The following is an 18,275-nucleotide window of genomic DNA, read 5'->3' as shown; positions in this document are numbered from 1 at the left end:
CTTCTGCTTTATGGTCTTACTGTCATAAGCCCAGAAGTGCAATTTCTGATCATTATCACAACTAATGATCAGGAATGAGATCCAGTGTAAAAAGTAAATAAATAAAAAGATTTTTTTAACCATCTCACCTTAAACAAACTTTGCACTGTCTTTAACACATCCATCTACAGATGTCCACTACCCGCCATATGCGGGTAACCACACTTGGCCATACAGAGGGAACACTGTGTCTAGGAACTAGCCGAGGAGACAAGGATGGGTGATTACAGTCTGTCCTTACCATGAATGTCAGCTGCAGTAAATGAAAGTAGGCCAATGCAGGGGCCAGGCTGAGGACACAGCAGATGGAAGTGTGTCTTTAGGATGTTTGAGAGCATAGCAGGGACATTAAGAAAGCTCCCAGATGTGACATTAGCTCAAAAAACAAACCAACAAATCAGCAGAGGTTGAATAAGCTGTAACTTTTATTGCACATTCCTGTTTGGTCTTGCAATGACCTTTCACCTTTTTGAACTTGTAAGACCTCGGTCTGGACTAAACACTCAAGTCAGAAGTGGGACGAAGTGACCCAGGGTAACTCATCACAGGTCAGATTCCCTTAAGAAGTTTGATTTGAAGCATAGGGAGGTCACACTGAGCTCCGATCTGTGACTCGTGGGACTTCAGATGTTTGTGTTGACTGCATTACCCACAAACCAAATCGCTGTTTAGAGAGCAGGATCAATGGGGAAAGGGACAGTAGTGACATCATGGAGGGCACCAGAAAGTATTCAAGGGAGCACCATGTCACTTTCTTGACTCCACTTTGACACACTCCCAAAAATACTCCCTTTATAATCTCGAGGCTTCACTGCCTTCTGTCCTTCTTTGCTGCCTGTACCCTCCACCCCAGCCCCCTCCCCAAATCTCTGATCACACAAATACATAGGCTATCATTCTTAGTAGGTTTTTTTTTTCTTCTCGTTTTCTTGTGACAGTACCTGCAACATGCTTCAAATCTTCATTTTGGCAAACCACAAATAAATTAAAACACAAACATTCATATAACACAATGTGACATTTTTAGGACGCTTAGAAAGAAAAGAAAAATACATACAGTACAGAACCAAAAAGAGAGAGAGAAAAAATATATACCAAGAAAAGAGAAGCATTTGCATTTTTTTGTTTTTTTCCCCATATTTTTCCTCACTTTTCTTGAAAAAAAAAAGAGATACAGTAGCTAGCTACCAATCACATCACATGCAAATATATTACAACATAATCAGTTCACCCAGTTAGTGTCTGCAAACTACCGATCTAAACTATATCACAAAAGTATTCTCTTGAAACCAGCAAACACTCAGCTGTTTGAGATATTTTGTCATAATAATTCAGTTTACAGTTTTCTCTGCTGACAAAGCCGAGAGATCACTATACGACCGACCCTGAAATGACTAGCCAAATTCAAAAGAGGACTAACGCGCTTTCGTACATGATCACATACCAGATGGTGATGGTGATGTTTCTGTTTCTTTATTAATTTTTTTTTTTCATGATGGGAGTGTGACACACATATGTGCTCACACGTGCACTCAAACCCAGACTTGCTGTCGACCGCGACTCGAAGGGAGCGTCGGGACGAGATATGACCTGATCCGAATCGCAGATGGCTCTGCGATTTTTGAAAATCCCATGGTCGAGGACCGCTGAGCTGGGAGCTGGCTCCAGTACCCCTCACCTGCCTGCCTTCACCTTGCCAAACCCCCATCCCTCCAAAAATTAAGGCAGGAGAAGAAAATGACAAAATGTCAGAGCCGAGCGGGAGCTCTGACATCGTCCATCCATGTGCCCTCGCGGTCTCCTCTAATGACGCTCTGCTGAAATGTCAGACCAATTAGCAGCCTTCCCTCTGACATTTAACTGGCGGCAAGCAAAACAAACAGAGCTCACTGGACAGAATGGAGAGATAGCTAGTCTGCGGCTAGCGGGCCCCCTCAGCTGATTGAGACCGACGCTGTTGCAGCCGTACAGTTAACAGTAGATATATACTAAGTCCTTTTAAAAAGGTTGGAGCTCTATGCCTCTTAAGTAATCACGGCCGTCTTCGGACATTTTCAATCCACCTGACATTTCCAAGAAGCAGGCGGCGGTGATCAAAGCTCTCGCGATTGCCTCCCATCCCTCTGTTCTCCTGCCTTCGGTCTCTTGCTTTCAGCAGACATCAATCCGGCGGGCTCTCAATTTAAAGCACCACCCCAGCACGCCATCCTGTCTGTCTTCATTTCTAGGTGTTACCGCCGAAGGCCGCAGGTGTACGCTCCAAGTGTGTGAGCTGTGCAAAACGTCTGGGCGAGGCAAAGCGTATTTTCTGCCGACCTTTTCTCCATCGCGTGCATCCAATAGAGAGACGAGGCTGTGTGCGCGCAGATATTTGGTCACAGCTACACGCGTGTTTTACGCTAATAACAATCGGGAGCTGACGTCGACGGCGGGACAAGAAGGCAGGTAATCTAGCAAAAAGCCAGCACTCCCTTCAAGTCTTAGTGTCATTCACAGTAAATCATATTTTTCTCTGTTAAGTGTTGTCTCCCTTACTCAAACGCGCACACATACACACACGTACTGAGGTCTAGCCTTCAGCTGTACCATCTGGTATCTAAATCGCGAGAATTATAGTCTTCATTCCTCTCCTACACACACACACACACACACACTAACAAGAACATGAGAGAGAGAGAGGTGACTGAGTGTCATTCTATTTATCATACATACAGTAGTTACTGCATAAAGCAGCATGTGACTCTTTTTCTCCATTAAAAATCAATATCCATCTACGCAACAGTGAGCTCTAAATTTAGCCACAAGAGATGGAGAGAAGGAAACAAAGCGAGCTAAAGAAAGAAACAGATAGAGAGAGCGAGAGAGAAAGAGAGAGCACAGCTCCATGTAAATTACAATCTTCATGTTGCGTTGAACTGTGAGCAACGGCACAGTCAAAAGAAAGGGGAAATGAAGGTGCGAATGAGTGAGTTTAAACGTCAGTGCGCTGCCCTTCTATAAAACATTAACAGCTTCATTTATATGTAAATGACCCGACAGCTACAGAGAGAGAGATGGCGGGACGTAATGCCAGTTCAAGAGAAGAAAGGAATGAGGGATGGAAAAGGGAGGGGAGAATGGGGGCGGGATTGCAAGGACAGGAGAGGGAGATGAGTCTCCTTCATTCAGTAGTCTTTCACATGGGTGGAAAAGTCCACACTGTCCGATTTGTCCCACTGCACATGCATGCGTGTGCATTTCAAAAAAGAAAAAAAATCCACCCACAGTAGAGCACACTCCGATGCACGTGCACACACTCCCAGCGGATGTCCAATGCAGCGACACACACACACACACACACACACACACACACACACACACACACACACACACACACACACACACACTCGCAAGCAAACACTGCCCTCTCAGGTCTTTCCTAAACAGGGGAAAGAATCCCTGGGTGAGAGGGAGGTGAAGCAAAAGTTGTTTTCTAGGTGTAGGTGGAGTGACGGCGATGAATGGATGTCAGCTCTTCTGGAGATGGTGATCAAAATCCAAAATAACAAAAATAATTAAATAACACATAAAACCAGAAAAATAAAATAAAATCTTGAGTGAAACAGCAAAAGGTGAAAATGAGAGATTGTTGAGTTAGCGTGGTGTGTCGTTTTGCGTGTCGGGGCTAGCTGGGTTTGTCCGGCTAGCGCGGGGGTCGGAGGGACGGTGCCGGGGCATTCAGCCGTCAGAGACGGGCGGAGACACCCAGCCGTACTTCTCGTGGGTCTTCACCAGGGATTTGAAGGTAGCCTCGGCTTCCTTGCGGCTGAAAGCTTTCTTAGATTTTCCGGCTTTCCTACATATACGGCCCTGCGACAGATAAAGAAACAAAGGAAAAGGAAAGGGTGGGGGACAAGGTTAGCTCCATGTGTAAAAGATTAGTAAAATACAGAAGCAATTAAACAGCCGACTAATGAGGAGTCTGAACACATGACGTTTGTCGTTTCAGGCATGATGGACACAGACATTAGTGTTGTGTAATTTAATTTCAGTGAGCGACACCATGATAGTGGTGTAGCAAAACTTTAAATTGTCTTGGTATTAGAGCTGGGGGAAAAAAAACTTGATATAGCATAATAACACAGTATTTTGTGTGGCTATTTTGTATACTGAGACACCAAATATCGACATTTTAATAAATAAATGAAAATATGCTGGGAACACTACTAACAAGGGCTCATGTCATGCACCAAATTTAAATAAAATTAACCGAAAAAGCATCCAAACGGGACACACTTAGCTTAAACATTACCTCCTAGTTTAGAGCTAATTGCTCAGTCACACAAGTAAAACAGGAAAGCAACATTATTGAAAAAAACAAAAAAAACAAACAAAAACCAAAAATAGCAAACCGGTGGCTACTGGTGATTTTATTGAACATTTTCACATTTTGGTATCAGTTGCAGCTTGAGGGTGTTGCACACTTATGACCACTTTTGATCTCAGGCGATTGCAGAGGTCATCTGATTGGAAACAACCATTCTGCAATCAGTTGACTTGGAGTGACTACAATTACCCTCTGAGAGACTGTCAAAGGTTTGCAAATAATTGCTGTCTGATTTTCAAATGCAGACAGATAGCCAACGTGTTGCCATCAGTCTGAATGAGTCTTTGTCAATAAGCACAACCGAGGGGACTTGAGTAGCTGTTACCTCATTGTATTCTGTCTATATTCCTATAGAACAGATGGTTGCTCAGTGCAAATGTAACAAGTCCATGTAGACAGCAACAGATGTGATTTTCAACAATTTATGGAAACATTTGATGTGTCTGTGAAGGTTCTCAGTCATCCAGGTCATCGTAGTCAAAGGAGCTTGCAAAGAAAAGCGTCTGGACTTCTTTAAGTTACTTGAAGACGTTTCACCTCTCATCCGAGAAGCTTCTTCAGTTCTAAGGTCAAATGGTGGAGAGTCCCAGATTTAAACCTAGTGGGAGTATCCCCCCACAGAGGGACAAAAGGACCCCCTGATAATCCTCTAATCGCCTGAGACAAGGCGAAACTCTGGCTGATTGGGACCCACACCCAGTTTCACACCTTGGCTCAGGCGATTAGAGGATCATCAGGGGGTCCTTTTGTCCCTCTGTGGGGGGATACTCCCACTAGGTTTAAATCTGGGACTCTCCACCATTTGACCTTAGAACTGAAGAAGCTTCTCAGATGAGAGGTGAAACGTCTTCAAGCAACTTAAAGAAGTCCAGACGCTTTTCTTTGCAAGCTCCTTAAACATTTGATGTGTTTTACTGACAGTGTTGGTATGCACGTCTGTCGCATTTTATATCAAAAAACTCAAATAACTTATTGGACAAAACAGATATTAAAACAACTACATATTTTGAACCCAAATCACAACATTTTCCTAAATCTAATCAAGCAGTTTTTTATGCCTACATGTTACCAACATGTGAAACCTAATTTAATCAATAAATGAAGGCAAAGTTGTGACTTCACCATTCCTCTAATTAAAGTAACTCAACGGAAGAGGATTTGGGCCTCTGGGAAAAACAAAGAAAAGTGGGCACATCTTTTTTTTTCTTTTCCAGAATTCTGAGATTAAAGTCAGAAAAAAGGGTCAAATTCTGAATTCGGACTTTTTTCTCAGAATTCTGGAAAAGAAGAAAAAAAAGACATGCCAACTTTGTTTTTTTCCCCATGGTCCTAATCCTCTTCCGTGTAACTCTGCCTTTGGCGCTCTTCAAAAGAAAACTACTGTGTATCTCTGTGATGCCAGCAGCAGTATTTCCTGTCACAGAATGAGAACATTAATATACAAGATATATGAGCCATATTTTAGCCATAATTGTGAACAGAAACAGGCTTGCTGCTGTTTTGTTTGATATTTTATATTAAACTAAGCTGCAGCCTCACACTGTATTTAACGTGTTCGTGTTATTTTGTGTCCCGTTTCACACTCAATGCCAAAAAGTAAATATTTATTGGTACCTGCCAAGATGTGCTTCTGATATTATTTTGTCATAAATGTAGACTATTAAAAAGGTGTGTCTTCAAATGTAAAGAAATTATAAATTTGGCAGTGTGGTGATTTTTTTAAATAGCGATATTGATTTGCAAGCTGCTGGCAAAGGTTGCACTCATGTATTCACTTTCTGATGGCTAAAGTGCAGCCTCTGCCAAAGACACTACTTTCATGCAGTACATTTGTTTGACTGGCTCTCTGTCTAGAGGAAACACCCAAATTATGAATTCCTTTTCACTAAATTGGATAGATCCAGAGCTATAAAGCTATTGATTAGACGTCAGCCATGATCTAAATCTAGGATCTTTGCCATTAGGTGGCAAATCTATTTTTTTCCCGCAGTATAAAACTTACGGAGACAGAGGCTTTCTTCTTTCAATGTATTTTGATAGCTGCTATTTTTTTAAATAAAATATTTTCATGTTCTTTTTTTATGACAAAAGTTCTACATTACATTTTTAATAAGCATGCGCAAGCCAAGTGTAGTGCCACAAAACCAGCCTTGATGACACTGACGATAAAATTCAGAAGATTGTTGTAACATAATAGACATTTACATATTTTTTTTGACAAAGTTAAAAGAAAAAAATGATTTAAAGCTAAAAGATTTTCAGTTTATGATGACAGAAAATTTAAAAAAGCTGCGATTAGCAGAATGCAACAGTTTAATATGTCAGCAAACTAAACTCAACATCTAATAAATAATACACATAGGAAAAAAAGGACTTTTAGGAATATCAACAAAAATCTATGTGAAAACTGACGTAAACCTTTCAGTTTATTTCCCTCCAGCTGTTTGTGGTATTATCGCAAGTCCAATTCATTGCAGATGAAAAAATCCTTGATTTATGGTATAATTTTTGCCTGTGCACATTCATTTTGATTTTTAAAAAGCAGAATATAATTTTGCAAAACTTCAAAAGGAAGCACATATCAATACTTTGTGGTCTGGATATTCAACGTCAGATCAAAAGGTTCATAATTGAAAACAGTTTTTTGAAATCTTTCCAAACCATACACAGAAAGACAGAAACGCAGCCCACACATGCACATGGATGAAGTTGATGGTGAATGCACAGCCGCAGGAGGGATGTTGACAAGACAGATAGTCTGAAAGCAGGTTGACCAACAACAGATCAATGTTTAAAGGCGTGCAAAAAAAAGCTTTTAAGACGTCAGGTTCAATCAGAAGTAAAAATACACCCTCTGGTACTCGGAGAAATGAGGAGATAAGTGAGGAGCAGAAGCACCTATGGCACTAAATGATGAAAAAGTGTGTGTATATACGTCAGAAGAGCCATTTAACTGCCTCGTGCACAATGAAAAGCACTGTGATATCTGACTTAAGGATTTTCACCAGGCACCATGCTGCTGAGGCCCTTCCTCCTTTACACGACTAATAATAAATGTGTGTGTGTGTGTGTGTGTGTGTGTGTGTGTAAGGGAGGATATGGAGGAAAGAAGAGTAGGCGTCAACTGAAATGATAAAGCTGCCTTTTCTGTTACTGGCAGTAAGTCTTCCCTGAAGAAAGCTGTGTAGGAGGATGAATGGAAAAAGAAACAACTCACTTAATGCTGAAAAACAAATATATAGGGAGACATTCAATGCCATGACACCACAGCCTGGACAAAGGTGTGACTCATACCAGTGTCACTAGCTTTTTTTTTAATGTAATACAATCACCTGAGAAACACGGGAGAACCACAAATTTGACTGCACAGTGGCTCTATGTACACTGGTCAAACTGTAGGTTAAATTTTGTGGTGATTCACAGGAAAATACTGGGTACTCTACACACTATGACACACTGCACCACTTCCCTTTACCCGTAGCATTGTTCTTGGCAGGGAGGCACCGAGGCTTTCCACTGAAACCAATACTAACACAATTCCCTCACTTGGTGAGCGCCTCTGAATGCTGCAGTGCAGTGCAGAAAAATTATACACCCATAGCCGGAACATTAATCCGTCAGGTATACTACGCTTCTGTGGAGTCAGTTTTCTGCAGTTAAGGACGGTTGTCATTGTTGTAGGAACATGACATCTGAGAGCCTGAACAAAGTGGCCGTTATCTTTTTTTTTCAGTATTCCTTTTTCAGTCTGCTGCTTAATTGAATAGTTTTGGGAATTGGGCTCGTTTGAGTTCTTTCCAAGAGTAAAAAAAGAAGATTAATACTTCTCTGCATACAGTTTGTGAAGCAACAGCTAGTGGCTAGCTAGTTTAGCTTAGCACAAACACTGAAACATGCTAACATGCATCTTTAAGACCTCAGAAACTCACCAATTATCTTCCTTTTAATTGGTACAAAACATTAATAGCAGGGGTGTCAAACATAAAGCCCGGAGGCAGAATCAGCCTGGTGAGCACTCCAATCCAGCCCAGTGGACAGCTTAAGAAAATGTGACGTGCATAGATTTTTGAAATTGTATTTTCTTGCCCACCCAACCCCGTTGCCAGTCATACTACACAACATATAAACAATAAAAATATATTATAAATGTGAATATAATAACTACAGGACAGTCTGAGCAATAAATTACCAGAAGTTAGAAGTTAGTACTTGCAATAAACAGTCATTTTTGTTAGGGAATATGTTAGGAGTTGGGCCATACTATGCCAACACTTCATAGTAATTTACCTACACAAACACACACAAACCCTCTATGAGTTGCTTCAGTTAATATGAGTTACATGATTAGTACTTGTGGTGCTTTTTTAACTTGTGTTAGGGGCGATCGTGGCTCAAGAGTTGGGAGTTCGCCTTGTAATCGGAAGGTTGCAGGTTCGAGCCCCGGCTTGGACAGTCTCGGTCGTTGTGTCCTTGGGCAAGACACTTCACCCGTTGCCTACTGGTGGTGGTCAGAGGGCCCGGTGGCGCCAGTGTCCGGCAGCCTCGCCTCTGTCAGTGCGCCCCAGGGTGGCTGTGGCTACAATGTAGCTTGCCATCACCAGTGTGTGAATGGGTGGATGACTGGATATGTAAAGCGCTTTGGGGTCCTTAGGGACTAGTAAAGCGCTATATAAAATACAGGCCATTTACCATTTGTGTGTTAGCAAAAAACATTGAGAAAGATAAGCATTCATTTTTGGAGCTTGCATTCGACATCGTGTTCCCATGTAGCACCGTCTTACTCAAGGAGCCAAAAGATATCAGGTCGTGCTACTTTTTCTGCCTCATCACCAGCATTTAAATTTAAAGGGGACCTAATGGACCTTTGGAACCTGTGAAAACGGTCATGTCCTTAAACAAGATGCTGAATTTAGGACTACACTTCTAAATTGCAAATCCAACATTAATTCTCAGCTCCCCTGACATCTGGTGAACCGTAACCGTGCGCCATGCATACTTGCTCGGCTATTCTGGGTCAATAAAGAATAGCTAAAAGGAGGTGAGGTGGTAACGCTGAATGATCTGGAGATTAGGGTTAGAGTTTCCATTCATGTAGCAACAGTGGCCTCATTTCACTGCGAGGCTTAGCGACACTCACTCTGCCTCTACGTTTGTCACTCTGTCTCTCCAGCAGACACGTTTAAAAAAACCTCGTCCGATTACTTTCATCAGTCTTGACATCGATCCCAATTAGAAATGTCCATTATGACAAGTCATTTAATCTCATATTGAAACACTTGAAATGAAGTCAGACAGCTGGAACCAAGGAGAATGCGGCTGATCTCATCTGAAGATTGAAGACAATCGTGAGTTTTAAAGCTGATTAGTGCTTTGGTAGAAGAAACTTTACCATCACGGTGAATTTTTTTTCATTCCACTTGTTTTGAAGAACTGAATGCATGACTCACCGGGTGACTCACTCAGATGAGATATTATACGCAATGTTGCCTTGGGATTTGTTTTCTGTTTCTCTTTTACTAAAAAACACACTTTAAAGGACATTCTCTTCTTTTCTCAGACAATGGATCAACACATCCTTTAAAATGTAAAACAAACCGACAGGGTTTCACCTGATCAGCTCTCCCTGAAACCTGCTCAGCTTCCCTCTGCTGCCAGAGGCCTGAACACAGATTACCCAGGCTGACAAGCACAAATAATGTTCCGGTTGGCTTCTGTCAGGGAGGTGAGAGGTGTTATTCTCTTTGAAATCACATGCAGACTCATTATCCATGCGTCCCGCCATATAGTTGCTGTCACCACATCAAAATGGCGGGTTACTTCCTTGGATGGATATGTTAAAGGAAACCGGCTATTGTTAAAGAGGTGAGATTACCATGGAGATCGATGGCAGAGCAGAAGCTATCCCAAAGTGGACTGATTGGCTTGGATGTTATGTGGAAGAATTTGTGAGCAAGTGAGCTGCTTTTGTGTGTCTGTGCGAGACGAAATAAAGAAAGTCTGCAGCCGCCAGCCTGAAATACTCAAAGCGCAAAGAGGAAGTCTGTGAATGGGAGACTGTGAAATGTACACTGGTGCACAAGCCTGTATTAAAGGTTTTTGACTCCAGTATGAAACGGAAATTGAGTATCAATTACCTCTATTGTGCTTGCAGTCATCTGGGAGAAAGTCACAGTGTGACACAGGCAACGATGGACGGAGAGAGGAAGTAAAGAAAAGTCAGCTCGTGAGAGAACCAGTGGGCAATCAAATGGGTGTGTGCCTGTCTGGGTGAGTGCCCCGGGCCTATGCAGCGCCATGTCAGTGTTTATCTATTTCAGCTAAGCACTCGCTCATTGAGAGAGACACACTTGTGTAGAGTGGCTGCCGCGTAATAGAGATCAGTCAATGGGCAGACCAGGGAAGGCCCCAGTGATGTTGGGAAGCAGCTTTGAGGCCTGGGGGGGGGGGATTACATAACACAGACATGTGCTAAAAAGTGTTGGGATAAACAAATGGGGATCAGTGCCATCAACATCATCCTCAAAGGGGAGCCCAGTGGGACTGATGGCGAGGTCAGTAAAGGGTAAATGATTGCTAGTTTCACCAGTCTGGGTTCCTCAATCTGCACAGAATCACACACTACGTAATGCAGGCAGCAGTGGAAGAGCGCAAATCACAGAAGACGGGATGTTTTAAAGGGGAATTCCCCTGATTTTACACACAAAGTTACGCTTTGTCATCACGGCGATGATGACGGATTCTGTGAAAACAGCATTTTCAGATTCCAGAGGGCTAAACAAACAACCTGGCGATGTCACCTGTGCTATCTGAGGGTTGTATAAGCCTAACACGGACAGCGGAGTAAAATATCTCTTGCTTGGAGAGTTCTTTTTCATAAATTATACATTTTTGTAAAATCCTGTGGTTCCCACATCTCTAGTAAAATGACATTAACAGTGAAACCGTTGGAATAGTCCTTTAATCAAGGTCTGCAAGTGAAGACTCTTATCATTTATCAATTATGCTTCAGTCCAATTAATTAATTGTCCAACCTTGACTGATTTAGTTAAAATAATGCAGGTTAAAACTAAATTTGGCAGCAAAATAACCAATCCTCTTTTCAAGAGCATGGAAACTGTGTAAAGGTAAATCCTTCATTCAACTGAAAAACCAGGGTGAAAAATAACAAAGAAATTCTCTAAACTTTTAAAAATGTATCCAGTACGTATGACCAGTACTGTGACACCCCTTGTTCCCCTTGTTCCTTTTTATTTTGTTTCCAACGAGCCAGAATTTCTTATAAGTTTTTAAAGAGCTGTTGAGCAATAGTTCTCTAGGATTTCTGAAGTTCGTTTAAAGCTTTTCTTTGAACATCGGCCGCTTTTTCACTTATTTTCAGTCCACTTCTTATATCCGACCATTTTCAGAGGAATGTTTGTTTTTTTGTTTGTTAAGACATCTAACACTGGCCGATATAAATGCACCGTCGTTGTGTCTAGAACCAGTTTTAAATTGTGTCCTTAGGCACTTTGCTGCTATTAAAAACACAGCAATTTGTACCAATTTTTTTTAGTTAATGCTATTAAAAAAAACCAATGGTAGCACAGATTGAGAGGCATAAAATGCTATTTTTGTACCAACAAGGTGATTCCCAAAGATCTATTAGCTGAAAACTTGACAAAGTTTGTATTGTCCTTAAAAAAAACTTGTGAAAACTGCGTAAGTAGAGGACAAAAGAAGAAGTGACGGGCCTAAAAGACTATCTACAGCAGATGAACTGTATCTGAAAGTCATGTCCTTAGAAACTGGAAAAAAAAAATCCAGCAAAGACCTGACACAGGACACGAGGATTCAATTCATCCATCTGCTCTTCACTGAAGCCTGGTCAGAAATGGTCCAAGTGGAAGGTTTAGGCTGTCTTGAGGTTTTTTAAAATGATACACAAAAACAGTTCTGAAAATCAGTGAGAGCAGGTCCTATGTTGGTTCAAATCATCATCAACATGTACAGAGGTCAGGAGAGACAACAATGAGTCTACAGCCATGTGTAATTGTGGAGGCTCTGTTGTGGTTTGGGGGCTGCATTTCAGTCAGTGTGTGTTGGGAATCTTGTCAAAATTGGTGGAATTATGAATGTGGAAAAGTCAAATGAGATTTTGATTTGCGTTGCAATGGCCAGGCTTTCATCTGATTGGCAGTGACTTCAGTTTTCAGCCTGACAATGACCCAAACACACTGCCAGTGCAGTATAAGTATACCTTGATAGACAATGGAACAAAATCAGGTGTTGGAGCATATGTGTTGTTGTCCAGATTACATCCTTTTTCAGGAAAGGTTAAACGTGCCTCCAATCCACGCCTGTAGGTGTAGTTGGTTAACACATTTGCCTTCCACGTAAAAGGCCCCCTTTTTAAATAATGGGAGGAAACACCCAAGAGGTCACAGGTTAGTGTACTACTCGTCCCAGTCCCAAGTCTTGATAAATGGCAGGGTTTCATCGGGAAATGCATTTGCCATAAAAACTGTGCTAAATCAAACATGCAAATCCATCGGCTGTAGGGACCACTTGGGAAATAAAGGAGCAGCTGAAAGGACAAGGCTTATTATACAACAAAAAAATAAGGAGGCCATGAACTGCAGAGGAGCTGACATCTTCACTTTAACCAAGAATGGGAAAACAACGGTTCACTGTCAAAACCACAGCAGTTGTTCTCCCCAGTTCCCAAACACTTACACAGCTTTAAAAGAAGACATGATGCAAAAACTTTTTCAAAACTTACTGCTTGCTTTAAAAAGAGACATATTTAAAAAAAAAACCCCAAAGTTCTCTTTTTATTTTTGTGTGTGCTGCATTTGGTTTTTCTTTACATTTTGCACAGTGACCCAGAGAAAGAGAAAATTTGGTGGAACTGCAGATTTTCTTGCAAATTAAGAGTAAAGGCATGTCTGCTTTGAGAACTTGCAAGAGAATGGATTATAGTACTATCGGTATACTGCCTGAACTCTACTACACAAACAGCAACATATCATTTACAAAATTGGATGTCATTACAAAAACACCTATATTAAGCTCGATTTCCCCCCATCCCAGCTGGTGTGATGGTGTGTGCGTGTGTGTGTCTATGCTTCCTCACGTCTGCAGGTGGAGACACATGTATCTCTGTTGACTCTCAGCTCAGCACCGTGTCATTCGTGTATCCTCTAACACTAAAAATAGGGAGGAAGCTTCTAAACTGGCCTCATCACTGTTGTTACAGGGAACCGGTGGCCAAGGACAAATAAATATATCCTGTGTGTTTAGTTATTTATAGACACGTGTGCGTGTGTTCTGTCTGTCATGAGTAAGAGACCATTACACCTCTCTGAAAACTAGGACGGGGTACATGCGAGTGCCTGTGGAGATGTACAAAAGAGGAGAACACACACACACACACACACACACACACACACACACACACACACACACACACACACACACACACACACACACACACACACACACACAGGAATAATTAATCAATATTGTTTCCATTAGCAAGCCAGATAAGGAAGACACTGCACCATAATTAGGAGACACTGCAGAGCTGCAACCTCCTCTCATCAAGCAGTAAATCAAGATGTACACACACACACACACACACACACACACACACACTGCAGGCCTTTTTTTGACCTCACGACCTCTCTTCATGACAGATTCTAAATGACCACAAATGACTCAGGAATGACGTTTTGTTATGTCATCAAAAAGGGGTTAGGGCAGGCCAATGCAGTGACAGTTTACATAAGGTTTAATACATCAGCAATGCCCCACTGCTGATTCCAAAACAGCCCGAGTCAGCGAGAAGGGGGGGTAGAGTGTACAGATGAAAGAGCTGAAACGCATTAAAGAAAAAACCGAATCTTATCTGGGAGGAGAACAGAATATCTACTCAAACTAAACGGTTAGAGCAGGCAGATGCGTTTAGAGAAGCAGCCATTTCCGCTGGAATTGAAGAGCTGCTGCTGCGGTGCACTGAGGATGTAAAAAAAACCCCAGATTTGACAGGATTACATAATCCAGACACTCTAAGTCACTCAGGTCTACTAGGCAGGCAACCTGCCGTCTCTGTTTTGTTCATCCACTTATCTTCCTGCCCACCATCGCGAACGATAGATTAGAAAAGCCTAACAGGACTACAGAGTTGAGTTAGACCGCGTTAGAGCATGCAAAGAGACTTTTCCATCGCATGGGAGCGGGTCTTTGTTGTCAAAGGGTGCTATCACGGAGGTGATAAAAAAAAGGAAAAGGAAAAAGGGAGAGCACGGCGCAACTGCAGACGGAGAGCTGATGCATAAAGGAGAGACTGCGTGAAATGGCCGCAGGAAAATCACATAAAGATGAATAATATTGACAATGAGGGGTTTGCTCACAGCAGAGAGGAGGGGTGTGAGGATCTAAGACATCACAGCCATGCATTGACAGAAAATGACAGAACATGCTATAAATAGGCCGGATGTAGAGAATGAACACTATTTTTAAATAGAATTATATTGTAGTTCGGTGGGATGTAGTTCCACGACGCAATTAAAAGACAAATGTGCTAATTCAGCAATCTTTGTGACAAACATGCCTCGAGAAGCTGAAGCGGAGGCTGTTTTACGTTAGAAAACAAAGAATGGCCAAGAACACAGATTTTAAACTCTCTCTAAGTCTAAAAGCTGCTGTACCTGCGTGTAAAAGTGCCACAATTACGCACGAAACATCAGCATCAGTAATAGTAATAGATCTGCTACAGATGGTTGATGATATTCCAAGCAAGGACCCTCACCCAGCAGCCCCTGCTTCTCCTCACCTGTCCTTTTACGAGGCTGGCAGCAAATTGTCTCATGACGGCCTCCACCGTGTAGGCACTGGACCATCCGCGGGGGGTCAACAGCTCCATGCATATGGCCCCGCCGTCCAGCACGTAGCCGTTCTCCAACCGGGGCGTCAGGACCCGCATGAACGGCGGCGAGAAGGGGAAATTATCGGGAAAGGTGACGTTGAGCAGTATGAACTCTGTGCTGGTCTCCTTCATGTCCTGCCACAGCGCCGAGTCCTTGTCCACCTGATGCAGCTTGACGTTCCAGTCGTACAGGTTGTCCTCCACCAGCTCCACCGTGATGAAGTTGTCTCCTAACCTCCTGATCTCCTGCAGCTCCTTCATCAGCCGTCGCGTCCGGACCTGGGTGCAGTGTTGCCGATGAGGCGGCAGCGGTGGTATCGAGGAGGCACTGGTAGCTTTACTGCCGCCTCCTCCTACGCCTCCTCCTCCTCCTCCACCGCCGCCACCACCTCCTCCCGTCTGCTGCTTTTCCTTCGCATCCTTGACCTGCTTATCCTTGCCGGACGGCTTGTCCTTGCCGTGCTGGTCCAGCTTCCTCGCTTTAATCTCCGGAGTGCTCAGGATGTTGGTCTCGTTGGCGGTCTGACAGTGTTTGCTGGTGTTGTTTTTCTGGTTTCCTTTGCTCCCCTTTAACGAGCCCTGGTGGTGCTTTGGGTCCTCGGTGTCTCGGTCGTGCAGACGGATCAGACCGATCTTTCGCAGTAGGGTGGCCATAATTTTTTTTACACACTCACGTTGCTCCGCCGATCCCCCCGCACAGGGGCGAGATTCACCCTTTCGATTGTGTTCCGGGCTAAAAGAGACGACCTTTATTGATGCCGATTATTAACCTTCTTATACCGCAATCCCCCCTCCTCCGTTCACTGCAGCCTCAGGATGAACACAACCGGGGGGAGCCTGTGCAGTTCTCTCCTCAGTGCTTCATCTTCGACTAAAAGCAAAGAAAAACAGAGAGACAACAAATGAGTCCAGATGGACAATCGAATAAAACAGCTTTCCTCACACAGACCAGAGGAATCCAGTCATGTTTCCCACAAGTGGACGGACATCACGTCTGTGACTGCAGTTGTTCGGTGATAGGACGATGCGTTACGCAGAAGCACAGATGTGATCGTGTGGGATATTTTAAGAGAAAGCTGCATAGTATCCATATTACCATGTCAAAAGCAAGAGGCTGTATAAGGAAAATCAAAAAGCCGCAGAGAGCAGAGGTAGAAAGAAAAAACACGCCATTGCATTTCAAGGTTGCTATAACCTGATGTAATGGACACACTGGATCCCCACAGGACATGATATAGAATAGCGACTGTGGAAGATCAACACACACACACACACACACACACACACACATAAGTAAATATATATATATATATATATATATATATATATATATATATATATATATATATATATATATATATATATATATGTTGACGTAACATTTTCGCTATAGGGACGCACAAGCTGGTATAAACACTGTGGAATATGTTACCCCTCAGGCTAATTACCATGTCAACCAGATACAGGTCTCCATAAAGCCGAACCTGGGCACACTTAAAGTCCCGCACTATGCATAATAAAACGAATTTTCCTTTATGTGTGTACTCCTGCCCACAGACAAACCCGACACTGCACACACACACATACACACAAAAATTCAGCCTGTTCTTACCGTGGTCTGCTGAAATTTCCGTTTAATGTCCCGCTCTGTGTGCGTAAAAAAACGGAAGAAACAAAAATACCAAAAAAAGGAGAGAGGGTTATACCATCCAGCTGATCCGCTGTCTGCGAGAGCTGCAGCGAGGAGGAGAAGGAGAGCCTTTGATGTGTGTGTGTGTATGTGTGTGTGCAGCTGCGGTAGCTTCGGCTTTAATGCAGCCGAGGACGAGCCAGCCCCCGGTAATCCTTCTTCAGCCGGTCTGCTCTGCACCGGCGACGTTACATTTCAAAATAAAAGCCCAGCTTGAAGCAAACCGTGTGTGATCATGTATGAAGGGGTAAAGGCACCGTGTTCCAGCTGACGAGTGCCAGGTGCAACACAAGAAATCCGATGAACAACCTCGATTTCTTATAGTCCAGCTTATCTGCTTTTCATGGGGAATTCAAAAGCAAGGGCATAAGGTGTGTGTGTGTGTGTGTGTGTGTGTGTGTGTGTGTGTGTGTGTGTGTGTGGCAATCCGTTACAAAAATATAGGGTGGGGTTTGAGGACAGTTTTCAAGTTACTAAATATTCATATTTTTATTATTATATTCCAAATTTAGCCACTGTTATGCAATGCGCCGTATTTGTTATCACAATATTGCTTCTATTTTGATGGAAAATGGATTACTTCCTGGTTTATTCTGGCTAACTTGGTGTTGGTGCTGAGAGAGGAGAGGTTAAGGAGAAGGAAGATGCCAGGATGGTGTAACGCGCTGCGTCACTGGCCTTTACTTTCACTTTATGGATGCCTTTTGTCCCCAGCTAAGTCAGCGCCAGGGTACTTTTACTCTGGGTAAAATTGCCCTAAGCGGAGCTCAGTATTATTTCTGAGTGTAATCAGAGAAGACGAGAGTTTTTAAACAGCTTTCTTTCGCTGTCTTCCTTTTTTGTGTGTGTGGAATATCTGGATCATGAGGTCATAGTGAGGTCAAGAAGATTCTTGTTCTTTCGCAAAAGTTTTAGGACCACAGATTCTGCATCGATTTGTTGAATGTGGTCAGATCTTTATGTAAGGGTTAGTTTTAGACAAACCGCCTGAGTGATCAGTGACAGCTGATTCTGGAAAAAATTAGTGAACCTCTGTGCTAATGATTTCTCCCAAGGCAACTTGAACTCAGGTGTTCCAGTTAGAAAGATGAGATGAGCTTTTTTGAGAAGCTCAAGTGTAAAATGAAATTAAAGACTATTACAGTGAAACAGAACAGAGCTGTTTTCAATGGTGTTAATGGTGTTGGGATCACTGTCTTCTTCTTCTTCTTTTGGCTGCTCCCTTTAGGTGTCACCACAGAGGATCATGTGGCTCCATCTCACCTCATCCCAAC

General features: G+C 42.7%; 1 protein-coding gene across 1 annotated transcript; it reads right to left on the bottom strand.

The window, feature by feature from the left end:
- Positions 1–1,164: 1,164 nt before the first annotated feature.
- On the bottom strand, positions 1,165–17,169 carry ube2ql1 (ubiquitin conjugating enzyme E2 QL1). The gene is made up of 3 exons (XM_026156968.1): positions 16,924–17,169; positions 15,219–16,182; positions 1,165–3,888 (listed from the first exon to the last, which is right to left on the bottom strand). Exons 2-3 carry the CDS (start codon positions 15,963–15,965, stop codon positions 3,757–3,759), a joined length of 879 nt encoding a protein of 292 aa, XP_026012753.1. The 5' UTR covers positions 15,966–16,182; positions 16,924–17,169; the 3' UTR covers positions 1,165–3,756.
- Between the last annotated feature and the right edge of the window lie 1,106 nt (positions 17,170–18,275).

Source organism: Astatotilapia calliptera, chromosome 22 (assembly GCF_900246225.1).
Source record: "Astatotilapia calliptera chromosome 22, fAstCal1.2, whole genome shotgun sequence".
NCBI classification, from domain to species: Eukaryota; Metazoa; Chordata; class Actinopteri; order Cichliformes; family Cichlidae; genus Astatotilapia; species Astatotilapia calliptera.
This window is presented reverse-complemented; position numbering and strand designations above follow the sequence as displayed.